This window comes from Ambystoma mexicanum, chromosome 10 (genome assembly GCF_040938575.1).
Source record: "Ambystoma mexicanum isolate Mex_15411 chromosome 10, UKY_AmexF1_1, whole genome shotgun sequence".
NCBI lineage: Eukaryota > Metazoa > Chordata > Amphibia > Caudata > Ambystomatidae > Ambystoma > Ambystoma mexicanum.
In genome coordinates, this window is record NC_090932.1 from 743,211,127 (window position 1) to 743,226,466 (window position 15,340).

General features: G+C 49.6%; 2 protein-coding genes across 2 annotated transcripts in view; one reads left to right on the forward strand and one right to left on the reverse strand.

Annotated features, from left to right (window-relative positions):
- P2RY14 (purinergic receptor P2Y14) overlaps window positions 1–15,340 on the reverse strand; it is a 362,563-nt gene that overhangs the window by 218,537 nt on the left and 128,686 nt on the right. The window lies entirely within an intron of this gene.
- On the forward strand, window positions 4,018–4,518 carry LOC138492920 (protein LDOC1-like). The gene has a single exon (XM_069620217.1). The coding sequence runs from the start codon at window positions 4,018–4,020 to the stop codon at window positions 4,516–4,518; it is 501 nt and encodes a 166-aa protein (XP_069476318.1).

Genomic DNA, 15,340 nt, shown 5'->3' on the forward strand with positions numbered 1-15,340 from the left:
CTGTGCACTTATCCAGCTATTGTGGTGAGAACTACTAGCGTACATGTTTTTCTGCAAGATCCTAAAAATGGTCCAATCGTAAGAAGGTTGCTCACAGCAGTTATCGAGCAAGTTTTGCAGTTAGCAGAGTATAGTGGGGACGGGACAAATGCCCCTACCAAGTGATGCCGCAAACAGACTGGTCAATGTGGTCCATTATCGCCTGATTGAAGAATACCTGTATCTTGTTGGAAGATACACTGATGTGCGCACATTCTTAAGGGATGCGGGAAACACTGCAGCACTAAATGAAATCGTGAGAAGCATCATACTGCAAGTGAACGCTTACTCTGCAAGAATGCCAAGATCAAGGTGAAACTTTCCTTCCAAGAACAGATCGAGAGGTTGCTGGTTAGACAGAACTTTTGTTTCATGCTGAAAGACATTCATCATGTCATCTGGTCTAAGACATATTCGAGGAATTGACTGGGAAATTGTGTATGTCGTTGAACTTATCTAGATCAACTTAAGTTGTTTTTTCTTCTTGCTAAAGAGGTGACCACATTTCATGTGGTGAAAGACTGGTTCCAGGGATGCATTGAAAGTTTGTTTTTGGTATCCAGTAAGCAGACAGCTGATCAAGGATACGTTGTCAAGCCATGAAAGCAGTTTCCCGAAAAAGTGCATAATGCCGCTGTATTAAAGTAACTTTTTCCTTCCTTAGGCAATTAAGATGGGAAGCGTTAGTAGCAATATTATCATGTCCACAAAGTCGATGCTGTAAAATATCCTACTTGTGCATAATTTACGTTTGCATTTTGTTCATAATCATACTGCTTTCACTCACAGTACGCACATCATACTACATAGATGTACATGGAGCTAAGACTCCAGTGAATCTTCCTGAGCAGAAGGAAGGTACAGTCGTGGCAACTACAAGGCATCCAAAACCCTATGTAGTTATCCTTGTTCCAAAGAAAGATGACAAATTGCCTGAAATTGAGGTAAGTGTCACTAACAATAATTCACATACAGGAAGTGTCGTAGGGACTCTTTTAGGACACAAGAAACAGGCACAGCAAGACAGGCAGGAAAAAAGGTTGATAGAAGATGAACCTACACAAGTAGTGCATGCATTTACACCCGGTCCAGTAATAACTGACCCATGGATGATTCCTAAAAGAAAGTCTCACATTGAGATTTTACGAGACATTTCCATCCCTAAAAGGTATGTTGAGAGAATGAAACCTTCTGAACTTTCTCCTACTCAGACAGCACATGTAGATGTACCAATCCCACTGATAAATGTGCCTATGATTGATCCAGTTAGAAGAAGTTATGCTAATACACTTCATGAAATGATTATGGAAAGTCACATGAGAAGAATGAGGCCTAAAAGAAGCACCAGAGAGGATGATTCCGATCTAAATGATTACCTGGACAGTACAGCTCACTTGGGAAATAATATATGGTATCAAGGAAGTGGGAAGAAGAACTTGAAAGGAGGAATGCTTTGTGTGTGCACTTCTGCCTTTGCAGTATGGGACAATCCAAGATCTTCATAGCTATCGAAATAGATGTCCAGACTGCTCATTGTCTTTCACACATAGCACTTTGCACAAGAGGCCAGTTCATGGGCCGAGATGCACTCCTGAAATGGGCAACTGAATGGACAGATCCTGACAAAGATGTCTATGTCGAAGACACAAAGACAAGAAACAGATCCCATACTAAGAATCATATGATCAAGTGCGAGAACCCTGGAGTGAAAGGAGCTGGAATCAGATGGGAAGTAAACAAGAAACTGGAGAGTCCAGGAAAGTCTGCAGAAGAAATGCGTAGATGGAAGAACAGAGGCCAGATGCAGATCTGGGGTTCAGTACTATCACCAGATGGCTGGGAAGACGGGGAGGTTGTCTGCAGAGCCTGGGTGGTCATTGGTTGTTATAAACCAGCCAATGACATAGTGCAGAATGGTTGCAAACCACTGTGTCCAAGACTTGCTAAACTACTGACTTGGGTCGACGAAAAAGGAGGACCCTTGCAGATAGTGCCTTTGGAAAGTGCAAAGCGGTGCTTCAGAAATAATGGCACAAGAACAATTGGAGAAAATCAGAACCGTGGTTGAATCTTTGATGTACCAGGAATGAAACTTGGAACAGCAATAATCATGGATCACTATTAGGCTTGTGGATCCAGAGCATATATAAGGCTACCCAAGGATTGGGGAGGAATATGCTCATTAGTGAATATTCATGTTCCAGCATTAGAGATTCCAAAAAGTGACTTGCACATTGACAGTTTTCCAAAAGCAGATGCTCACCTGAGGAAGAAGAGATCTGTGGAGCTGATAAGAAGAATGAAGAGAGAGAATTATTTCTCAGCAAAATCCATGGAAGCTTTTGATGCTATTCCATATTAGCATAGGCTGTTCAGCCAGACCTCATCAGTGTTCACAACAATTTTCATGCCGAGAATCCAGGTTGGAGCAAATACCAAATGGCTACAGATTACCAGATGGGAATTGTTACAATCAACACCACTATAAAAGGATTCAATGCAATCAGAGAAGAATTAAGAGCTATACTATTGATGACACTTCAGAACAGATATGTATTGGTCATGATCACAGCTATGGATGGAGGTGTTTGTGTGAAAATTGGAGAATCATGTTGCACATTTATACCTTCTCATGACGACGAGAATGGAACCTTGACAGAGGCCATAGACATTCAGACAAAGCTCCATGGTCAGATGAGAGACAAAGTTGAAGACATTGCTGATGACACTTGGTTTGGATCACTCTTCTCTTGGGTTCCACAATGGATGGCAGACATGTTCAAGTTCCTTGTATCTCTGATAGTGATGATATAACTTGGATTCTGTATGATCAAGTTGATAGTCTCGCAATGCAAGAAGACAGCAAAGAAAGCCATGGGGATGAAGATAATGATCGATGTCGACCCAGGATGGAAAGCCAATGAACTGACAGATGAAGAAATCAGAGACTTTGTGAAGGCCAGTATTCATGCACCTGAGGAAACGAAGTTCATGTATCCAAAGAACCATAAGAAGTATGTGGGAAGATGGATCAATTGCAGTCCAAATGGACAATACAGCCTTATGACATGGAATAAAGATTAGCATGTGAAAACAGCAGGATGCCTGAAGGGTATCACAAAGATATGGGTCCCAAAGAAGCTTGTCTTTAGACCAACGTGTTTTGATGTGAAGGATGATGAGTGGTCGATGAATCATCCAGGTGGGGAAGTGTAGAGAAGGAGCCAAGTACCCCCACCTCAACCGATACTGTCATGCGCCGCCAACGTTGGGGAATTTGGTCGCGGTGGAGACTGGGCGGCCATTAGCCACCCCTTCACGTCCCACCACGCACTGTGTTCAGCGGTCTAGTTGTTTCCGCGGCGTCTGCCGCGGTACGCCTATTTCTTCCCGTCACACCCGGAAGTCTGCGCGTTGCAACCCTCTCGCGTCAGGCTCCGGGTGAGACGCTAGTATTCTCCGTTCCCTTTTCGGTCCCTCTATTTGTCTGCCTGCCCTTTTCTCCAGTTCATCTCCCTCTCCCTCCTTTGTTCCTGGCTACTTTCCTGGACCCCCCTTGGTCCCCCTCTCTGTTCGTTACACTCTCTCCTCCTGGCCTCCCATAGTATTTCGTCTGACTCCAGCGCTTCGGACTTTCCGCTTTGGCAGCTCTCGATTCATCAGTCCTCCTTACCTCTTCTTTGGACCTACTTACCACAGCTTCGCTAGGGGTTTGTTTATGCCATCAGGCTTTTTCCCCCATTTAGCTTGCTCCGGCAGAGAGGCCCCCTCTAGACCTTATTGTACCAGGTCAGGGTGGCTTCCTCCCGGGGTAGGCCCTATCCTCCGTCAAAAAAAACTGCTTGGTGGAAGAAGAGATTGGAACAGCCCCAGGAAACCATCGCCACAGGTGAGGAGGAGGTTGGAGGGTTGGAGTTAGAAGAAGAAGAGGGCAATTTGGAGTTTGACTCTGACAGTTTGCAACGCCATAAAAAGACCATGGCTACCCCAGAACAGCTGCAAGAGCTGATTCAAGCCGTACAAGGAATGAACGTCGAACTACAGAATGTCAAAGCTGAAAATGCAGCATTAAGACAAATGATTACGGCTCGAGAATCTAGGGAGACTGATCTCCCCCCCATGTCCTTGTCTTCTGGTAAATATGACGGATCGCCGAAACGTCTCAAGGAATTTCTCGAATCTTGTGCCATTTATTTTGCCTTTCGCCCACATACTTTTGCCAGCGCTCACACCAAGGTGGGGTTCGTTATTTCTAATCTAACAGGAAACGCCCTGGCCTGGGCCTCCCCACTAGTAACCAGCAACAATCCGGTACTCCAGGACTATGGCGCCTTTGTCACCTTGTTTAAACAGACCTTCGAACAGGCTGAGATAACTCATATTGCCGCAGAAGAACTGCTAGACGTTCAGCAGGGTAGCAGCGATCTCAGGACCTATATCTCGTCCTTCAAACGCCTAGCCTGGGTGGTCCAGGTATAGAAGGGGGCATACTGTCATGCGCCGCCAACGTTGGGGAATTTGGTCGCGGTGGAGACTGGGCGGCCATTAGCCACCCCTTCACGTCCCACCACGCACTGTGTTCAGCGGTCTAGTTGTTTCCGCGGCGTCTGCCGCGGTACGCCTATTTCTTCCCGTCACACCCGGAAGTCTGCGCGTTGCAACCCTCTCGCGTCAGGCTCCGGGTGAGACGCTAGTATTCTCCGTTCCCTTTTCGGTCCCTCTATTTGTCTGCCTGCCCTTTTCTCCAGTTCATCTCCCTCTCCCTCCTTTGTTCCTGGCTACTTTCCTGGACCCCCCTTGGTCCCCCTCTCTGTTCGTTACACTCTCTCCTCCTGGCCTCCCATAGTATTTCGTCTGACTCCAGCGCTTCGGACTTTCCGCTTTGGCAGCTCTCGATTCATCAGTCCTCCTTACCTCTTCTTTGGACCTACTTACCACAGCTTCGCTAGGGGGTTTTTTATGCCATCAGGCTTTTTCCCCCATTTAGCTTGCTCCGGCAGAGAGGCCCCCTCTAGACCTTATTGTACCAGGTCAGGGTGGCTTCCTCCCGGGGTAGGCCCTATCCTCCGTCAAAAAAAACTGCTTGGTGGAAGAAGAGATTGGAACAGCCCCAGGAAACCATCGCCACAGGTGAGGAGGAGGTTGGAGGGTTGGAGTTAGAAGAAGAAGAGGGCAATTTGGAGTTTGACTCTGACAGATACGCCCCTATTACCTGTATGTTGAAAACCAGAGTATGTAACATACACAGAGCAGTTGAAAGGACAGAGGCCACAAGGAATCCTAGAGGCAAGGTTCTTATTGAGGAAACCATACCTGCATACAAGAAAGTATGATGGCCGCTTAAATGGATACCCCAGAAGAAACAGAGCAAATGAATAGCCAAGACGAATGGTGATGTCACACAGAGCTGAACTGACGCACCTAGAAGAGATGCAGAGCCCAGAGGATGCAGATATTCTATAAGGCATTAAGAAAGTATCAAGGATAAGTGACATCTTGGGATCAAGGTGAAGAAGCTTATGCCACAGAAACAGATGAAGACATTAAGCTATGTTACACGTATACAAATGCAAAAGAAACACAAGAAGACATAGTAATCTTGAGGCTAGCTTTATAGTGAATAGATTGCGGGAAGCGCCAATATATATATATATATATATATATATATATATATATATATATATATATATATATATATATATATATTCAATGAAAAAACTTTGTTAAAGGGACGTTATGGTTAAGTTGCGCTACTAAAAACCTATGAAATTCAGTGAAAAAACTTTGTCAAAGGGACGTTATGGTTCCAAGTAAAACCGAAAAACCCTTGAAATTCGCCAGTTATGGTAAGCTAAGCAACCATAACTCGCGCCACCACCATGCACTGCTAAAACTAACACCCAGGACATCAAAGATGACATCATAAATGTCATTGATGACATCACTGATGACATCACATGTGTATGTACTTTTCATGAAATATGTGTACAAGGGATTCTTATTATAATGTTGCGAAACAAGTGTCAAGGATCATTGCAATAAATATCATACCCTAATTAGTGCATTGAACGATGCATTGATATAAATAGCATTCTATTATGGGGTTCTATCTAGTATACTAAGCTACTCATACAGAAACATAACATTGTGTGCAGCGTACAAGATGAAGTTATAATATTCGTAATGTTAATATGTTGAATAATGAAATGATAATTGTTTTCTTAATAGATTTTTGTGTACTGTGAAATATGTAATACGTAGCTAATAAAACACATGTATTACATCATTGCATTACTATAGACAAAACACAAAGACACAAGAACACATACCAATATGGGTATATACAGGGAAAGTGAAGTTAGCAAAAAAGCACAAGTAGTAGCAGAAACAATTCATAACTTAACTGATTATTTTCATGCAAATAAATGATTGCTCTGTTTCAAAGCTGCTATTTACCCTATGTATATGTATCACTTGATGTGATTGGACCCACAGGGAAAGTACAGCCATAAAAAAAAACAACAGAACTATCAGAAAGTGCTCATAAGTCTATTGATTATCTTTATGCACAAAAAGGATTGCTGTCTTTCAAGCTTGTGTCTTCCCGTATGTATATGTTTCATATGGTGTGACTGGACTCTAAGGGAATTACTGTAAGAACCTACTTGAAGGATATGTCTACAAATAAAATAAAATGTTTAGTTTCTGACTGTTACTGAATAAAACCATGTGGCCTAGATATGTCAGCAAAAGAAAAAAGAGTGAGCCAGACATGTGATGTCATCAGTGATGTCATCAATGACATTTGTGATGTCATCTTTGATGTCCTGGGTGTTAGTCTTAGCAGTGCACGGTGGTGGCGCGAGTTATGGTTGCTTAGCTTACCATAACTGGCGAATTTCAAGGGTTTTTCGGTTTTTCTTGGAACCATAACGTCCCTTTTACAACATTTTTTCACTGAATTTCATAGGTTTTTAGTAGCGCAACTTAACCATAATGTCCCTTTAACAAAGTTTTTTCATTGAATTTCATAGGTTTTTATTAGTGCAACTTAACCATAACGTCCCTGTAACATTTTTTTTTTTGCTAAATTTTAAAGGGTTTTATTAGTGCAACGTCACCATAACATCCTTTTCAATAGATGAAGACCACTAACATCTTATGTCCTCAAAGTGGGAATGCCGGACAGGGGAGACACATGGGCATGAGCGGGGGGTGAGAGGGAACAGGGTACAAACGGGGCATGAGCAGGGGGTGGGGGGGAAAAGGAAGGAAACACGGGGCATGAGCGGTGGTGGGGGAACACGAGAGAGACACGGGGCATGAGCAGCGGGTGGGGAGGAACATGAGGGAGACACAGGGTATGAGCAGGGGGTGGGGAGGAACACAAGGGAGACACGTGGCATGAGCGGGGGGGTACAGGGCACACACGGGACATGAGCGGGGGTGGGGGGGAAAGGAGAGAGACAAGGGGCATGAGCAGGGGGTGGGGGGAACACGAGGGAGGCATGGGGCATGAGCGGGGGGTGGGGGGTAACACGAGGGAAACACGGGGCATGAGCGGGGGGTGGGGGGAACACGAGGGAGACACGGGGCATGAGCGGGGGTGGGGGGGCAACAGGAGACAGACATGGGGCATGAGCGGGGGGTGGGGCCAACAGGAGAGAGACACGGGGCATGAGCGGGGGGTGGGGAGAACAGGAGACAGACACGGGGCATGAGTGGGGGATGGGGTAACAGGAGACAGATACGGGGCATGAGTGGGGATGGGGAGAACAGGAGACAGACACGGGGCATGCGCAGGGGGTGGGGGGCAACAGGAGACAGACACGGGGCATGAGCGGGGGGGTGGGGGGCAACAGGAGAGAGACACGGGGCATGAGCGCGGAGTGGGGGGTACAGGAGACAGACACGGAGCATGGGTGGGGCAACAGGAGACAGACACAGGGCATGAGAGGGGGTGGGGGGAACAGGAGACAGACACGAGGGCATGAGCGGGGGGGAGGGAACAGAAGACAGACATGGGGCATGAGCGGGGGAGTGGGGGGCAACAGGAGAGAGACACGGGGCATTAGCGGGGGGTGGGGGGTACAGGAGACAGACATGGGGCATGAGCAGGGGGTGGGGGGCAACAGGAGAGAGACACGGGGCATGAGCGGGGGGTGGGGGGGTACAGGAGACAGACACAGGGCATGAGCGGGGTGGGGGGCAACAGGAGAGAGACACTGGGCATGAGCGGGGGGTGGGGGGCAACAGGAGACAGACACGGGGCATGAGCGGGGGGTGGGGAGAACAGGAGACAGACACGGGGCATGAGCGGGGGGTGGGGGGTAACAGGAGACAGACACGGGGCTTGAGCGGGGGTGGGGGCAACAGGAGAGACACGGGGCATGAGCGGGGGGTGGGGCCAACAGGAGAGAGACACGGGGCATGAGCGGGGGGTGGGGAGAACAGGAGACAGACACGGGGCATGAGTGGGGGATGGGGTAACAGGAGACAGATACGGGGCATGAGTGGGGATGGGGAGAACAGGAGACAGACACGGGGCATGCGCAGGGGGTGGGGGGCAACAGGAGACAGACACGGGGCATGAGCGGGGGGGTGGGGGGCAACAGGAGAGAGACACGGGGCATGAGCGCGGAGTGGGGGGTACAGGAGACAGACACGGAGCATGGGTGGGGCAACAGGAGACAGACACAGGGCATGAGGGGGGGTGGGGGGAACAGGAGACAGACACGGGGCATGAGCGGGGGGTGGAGGGAACAGAAGACAGACACGGGACATGAGCGGGGGAGTGGGGGGCAACAGGAGAGAGACACGGGGCATTAGCGGGGGGTGGGGGGTACAGGAGACAGACATGGGGCATGAGCAGGGGGTGGGGGGCAACAGGAGAGAGACACGGGGCATGAGCGGGGGGTGGGGGGGTACAGGAGACAGACACAGGGCATGAGCGGGGGTGGGGGGCAACAGGAGAGAGACACTGGGCATGAGCGGGGGGTGGGGGGCAACAGGAGACAGACACGGGGCATGAGCGGGGGGTGGGGAGAACAGGAGACAGACACGGGGCATGAGCGGGGGGTGGGGGGTAACAGGAGACAGACACGGGGCATGAGCGGGGGTGGGGGCAACAGGAGAGACACGGGGCATGAGCGGGGGGTGGGGGCAACAGGAGAGACACGGGGCATGAGCGGGGGTTGGGGGAACAGGAGACAGACACGGGACATGAGCGAGGGGTGGGGGGAACAGGAGAAAGACACGGGGCATGAGCGGGGGGGAACAACAGGCACGGGGCATGAGCGGGGGGTGGGGAGAACAGACACGGGGCATGAGCGGGGGGTGGGGGCAACAGGAGACAGACACGGGGCATGAGCGGGGGGGTGGGAGGAACAGGAGACAGACACGGGGCATGAGCGGGGGGGTGGGGAGAACAGGAGACAGACACGGGGCATGAGCGGGGGGTGGGGGGCAACAGGAGAGACACGGGGCTTGAGCGGGGGGTGGGGGGAACAGGAGACAGACACGGGCATGAGCGAGGGGTGGGGGGAACGGGAGACAGACACGGGGCATAAGCGGGGTGGAGGGGAACAACAGACACAGGGCATGAGCAGGGGGTGGGGAGAACAGACACGGGGCATGAGCGGGGGGGTGGGGGACAACAGGAGACAGACACGGGGCATGAGCGAGGGGTGGGGGGAACAGGAGACAGACACGGGGCATGAGCGGGGTGGAGGGGAACAACAGACACGGGGCATGAGCGGGGGGTGGGGGCAACAGGAGAGACACGGGGCATGAGCGGGGGTTGGGGGAACAGGAGACAGGCACGGGGCATGAGCGAGGGGTGGGGGAACAGGAGACAGACACGGGGCATGAGCGGGGGTGGAGGGGAACAACAGGCACGGGGCATGAGCGGGGGGCGGGGAGAACAGACACGGGGCATGAGCGGGGGTGTGGGGGGCAACAGGAGACAGACACGGGGCATGAGCGGGGGGGTGGGAGGAACAGGAGACAGACACGGGGCATGAGCGGGGGGTGGGGAGAACAGGAGACAGACACGGGGCATGAGCGGGGGGTGGGGGGCAACAGGAGAGACACGGGGCTTGAGCGGGGGGTGGGGGAACAGGAGACAGACACGGGGCATGAGCGAGGGGTGGGGGGAACAGGAGACAGACATGGGGCATGAGCGGGGGGTGGAGGGGAACAACAGACACGGGGCATGAGCGGGGGGTGGGGAGAATAGACACGGGGCATGAGCGGGGGGTGGGGGACAACAGGAGACAGACACGGGGCATGAGCAGGGGTGGGAGGAACAGGAGACAGACACGGGGCATGAGCAGGGGTGGGAGGAACAGGAGACAGACACGGGGCATGAGCGGGGGTGGGGGGCAACAGGATAGAGACACGAGGCATGAGCGGGGGGTGGGGGGGAACAGGAGACAGACACGGGGCATGAGCGGGGGGCAACAGGAGACAGACACGGGGCAAGAGCGGGGGGTGGGGGGGAACAGGAGACAGACACAGAGCATGAACGGGGGGTGGGGAGAACAGGAGACAGACACGGGGCATGAGCGGGGTGTGGGGGGCAACAGGAGAGACACAGGGCATGAGCGGGGGTGGGGCCAACAGGAGACACACGGGGCATGAGCGGGGGGTGGGGGGAACAGGAGACAGACACAGGGCATGAGTGAGGGGTGGGGGGAACAGGAGATAGACACGGGGCATGAGCGGGGGTGGGGGGAAACAACAGACACGGGGCATGAGCGGGGGGTGGGGCGAACAGACTCGGGGCATGAGCGGTGGGGTGGGGGGCAACAGGAGACAGACACGGGGCATGAGCGGGGGGTGGGAGGAACAGGAGACAGACAAGGGGCATGAGCGGGGGTGGGGGGCAACAAGAGAGAGACACGGGGCATGAGCGGGTGGGGGGAACAGGAGACAGACACGGGGCATGAGCGGGTGGGGGGAACAGGAGACAGACACGGGGCATGAGCGGGGTGTGGGGGGCAACAGGAGATAGACACGGGGCATGAGCGGGGGGTGGGGGGAACAGGACACAGACACAGGGCATGAGCGGGGGGTGGGGAGAACAGGAGACATACACGTGGCATGAGCGAGGGCAACTGGAGACAGACACGGCACATGAGGGGAACAGGAGACAGATACGGGGCATGAGCGGGGGGTGGGGAGAACAGTAGACAGACACGGGACATGAGCGGGATGGGGGGAGGGAGAGAGACACACGGGGCATGAGCGGGGGGTGGGAGGAGGGAGACAGACACACAGGGCATGAGCGGGGGGTGGGCGGGAGGGAGAGCGACACATGGGGCATGAGCGGGGGGTGGGCGGGAGGGAGAGAGACACACGGGGCATGAGCGGGGGGTGGGCGGGAGGGAGAGAGACACACGGGGCATGAGCGGGGGGTGGGCGGGAGGGAGAAAGACACATGGACATGAGCGGGGGGTGGGCGGGAGGGAGAAAGACACACGGACATGAGCGGGGGGTGGGCGGGAGGGAGAAAGACTTTGTGTGCAGGCGGCAGATCCCGCTCCTCGGCCCTCCGCTGGCCACCGTGTGCCGATGGCGTGAGCGGGGGGCTGGAGGAAAAGGGAAGACACGGAGCATGAGTGGGGGTGAAAAGAAGGACACACGGGGCATGAGAGGGGGGTGGGAGGAACAGGAGACAGACACGGGCATGAGCGGGGATGGGGGACTTACTGTGCAGGCGGGATACAAAGCCTCTCAAGCAAGGAACAAAGATGACGGGCGTCTCTGAAGCCAGACGCACTGCATGCTTTCACAGCATCCAATGAGAGAGCACGTCAGATGTCCGCAGACATCACGCAAGCTGCTTGCCCAATCGCCGTCCTGTCCGTGGAGCGAACAGAGAAGTGTGTCCGCGAAGCGAACACAGATATCACTAATTTTTTTCACTTACATTTTTGTCATTTTTTTTAAAACCTACTGGACGGATTTACACCAAATAAAGCAACGCTTTTGGGACCAAGCCGCCGCTCCTGCCGCAAATTTGGTGTAAATCCGTCCAGCGGTTTGGGCTGTAGGCGTGAGCAAAGTTTTTTCCCATTATGTCTATGGGAAAAAAAAAAGTTTTGGGACCCCCCCTATAACTTTGCCCCCCTTGGACGAATCCTCACCAAACTTTGCAAAAAGTTTCAGAGTGACCCAAATACTTTTTTTGCAAAGATTGGTGAGGATTTGTCCAGGGAGAGCGAAGTTATAAGCCACCCAAAAAGTGCTCTTCCTATGGAAACAGCAACTTAACCATAACTACATGGCCACTACTGTGGCCATGTATTATATATATATATATATAGACGAGTAAAGGATGGATGTTTCCACTACGCATTATAGCAGCGCTGGACTTTAGGAAGAAGGAAGAGAAAGCCTAATTTCCAGAGTGTCGCAGTTAAAAAGCAAATTGAATTAAAAAGTGAATTTCAGCAGACGAGGCTGGATGAGCCGAAGAAGCCAAGGTCTTATCAAACTGGAGTGAACTGACATTGAATACAAATCGTGTGGAAGAACAAAACTCCTGTCCAGAAGGCATGAACAAAACAAGGAAGACATCAGAGGTCTATTAAAAAATAGTATTAAAAGGTGCTGGAAGTTCAATTCCATGGTCTCCAATCATATGGGAGGATGAAGTTGGACGAACGAAATGGTCACACCTACGCATGAGGGCAAAAAGTGTGCTCTCACTCCCTGAATTTCACAGAAGCTAAGAACCCTCCCAAGGCCGAGCTTCAAAGCCTAATTGACATTAGACCACTGAAGTGATGATGGATTGATATACTAATTGGTGGGAAGCAATAGTTAAGGTGAGCTCACCAGCACCTGGATGGCCAGCCTACATGCTGCTAGACATAGGTGGAAAAGTACTGATGGAGGTTAGATTGCCAACCAATTGTAGGCTACCGTGTAATTAGTGGTCCTATAGTTGTGTAACAGAATGGTACCTTGTGTATTTAGTGACGTTCATAGTGGTCATTTTTAGGGAAGGGCTTAATTGCCCCACCTTATGTTAAGTAACCAATCACATATTCACACTTTTTTAGACTAGTATGGATTGTATACTTAGATATTCACTCAGAGGCAATCACCCATACTCATAGGTTTTTATAGTTTGCCACATAGGATGACATTAGTAGTTAGTTAACGTCATTGATGACGAGTTTGTGTATAAAATCTCAGTTTTTACTAGAATGCATTGAGTAAGAGGATCGAGCAAATGCGTTGATGTTCGTTATGCCCCCTGTTTTAAATAATTGATATTAAAACAGTCTTCCTTTTACCAACTATCTAAGTCATTTTGATTATTGATTTATGAATAAAAATCCTCATCCCGGTCCATCTCCAGGGTAATTGCTACTCATCTTAAAGGGCTTGGTTATCCAGTTCACTGTGAGTACCCGTTGATTTTGAATAGGGTCCTACAGATGGATTAAGGTAACATTGAACTCAAAAGTGCGGTAATTCAGTACATAGATGACATATTAATCTGTAGTGAAAAAGAGGTTGGATGTAGTCAGGACTCTGTTCAGTTAATGACTGTATTGGCAGACAAAGGATACAAAGTAGATAAGGAGAAATTACAGTATTGCCAGGAAGAGGCGTTGTACATAGGCCAGTTAATTTCACATGAAGGAAAAAAAGTGACACCTGTGAGAGCGGGGGTTATCATGAAAACACCAAAGCCAAATGCAGTGGGGCAAATGCAGCGATTTCTGGGCCTATGCAATTATTGTAGAGCTTGGGTGTTCGACTACAGCACATACACAAAACCACTTTTGCAAGCACTTAAGAAAGATCAAGATGGTAAGAAAAAGATAGAATGGACTGAAGAAATGGAGGAATGATTTGAAGGGTTTATGGTCATTTCATCTAAAACCATTGCATCTAATGCCATTCCATCGACATTTTTCCATCTAAAAAATGTTCACCTAATGCATTTTATTTTTTTACTTTTATTTTTTGGGGGGGGCCCAAACACCTGTTTTTTTCCCTTTAAAATACACCTGAACAGAAATTAACCCTTTATCCCCAAAAACATGCATTTGATGGAAACATTTTAGATGGAAAAATTTCGATGAAATGGTATTAGATGGAATAGTTTTAGATGAATTGACTAGATACAATTTGAAGAATTAAAAGACCAATTTGTACAGCTCTAGTTTTTGGAATTCCCAATTATAGTGAAGAGATTTATTTGTTTTCACGCACCAATGGATCAGTAATGACAGCAGTCCTCACCCAAAGAACAACACTAGGGTTTAAACCTTTGACGTATTACAGTGGGATTTTAGATCCAGTTATGAAAGGACATTTTGTATGCCAACAATCTTTAGCTGCTGCTGCATTTACGAATGAGAACTCCACAAGTATTACTATAGGCTGTGCAATGACTCTATATGTGGAGCATGCCTTTTTTGCCATTTTAGAGAAACACAAAAGTACATTGATGACACAAAGAGCATCTACATATGAAATAATGATTTCTAAACAAACAATTAAAATTGCGAGATGTAAAATAGTGAACCCAGCCATGTTTGTAGCTGAACCTATAGAAGAAAGTGATCATGTACACAATTGCACTAATTGTGTTGAATTTTATGAAAATACACCCCATGGGAAAGAAAATGCTTTAGCGGGAGGGGAGATTCTTTTTATTGATGGGGGATGAAAAATGTATAATACTAGTGGGGAGAGGCATACAGGATCTGCAGTTGTAAGATCCTGATTAAATGGAGAATTTGAGCTAGTGGCAGCAGAATTGATAGCGCTTATTGTTGCTCTTTAGAAACACAGAGATTTGGAAATTACGGTGTACATTGACTCCGCCTACGTGTCAACCGTACATGCAGATCTGTCACATTGAAAAAAGAGGGGTTATCTCTGTTTTGTGAGAAACCTGAAGGTGTCTCCTCCCTAGCTAGTCCCTGGGGGTCTGTCGTCAGGTGGCCAGGACATGGACATCGCTATTGGATCTAGTTCCTGGGGGTGGACCAGTGTTAGGGAGAATTCTCACTCAAGTGCTAAATTCCCTCTACCTTAGAGCCCTCCAGCTCTTTCGCTATATTGTGGGGCTTTGAACATTTCATTTTCAATGTGTTTTACTTTTGTGTTCTTTGGATATGGAGTTTTAAAACAACTCCATAGGCATCATATTTTCCTGTGTGTCACACAGCACCCTCAGTGCAGTGACACAGGGGTGTCTTTCAGACTCCCCAAGGTTTGAATACCTTCTCTGGGACTGACTACTGTATCCTAGAGCATGTAAAGGTAAATT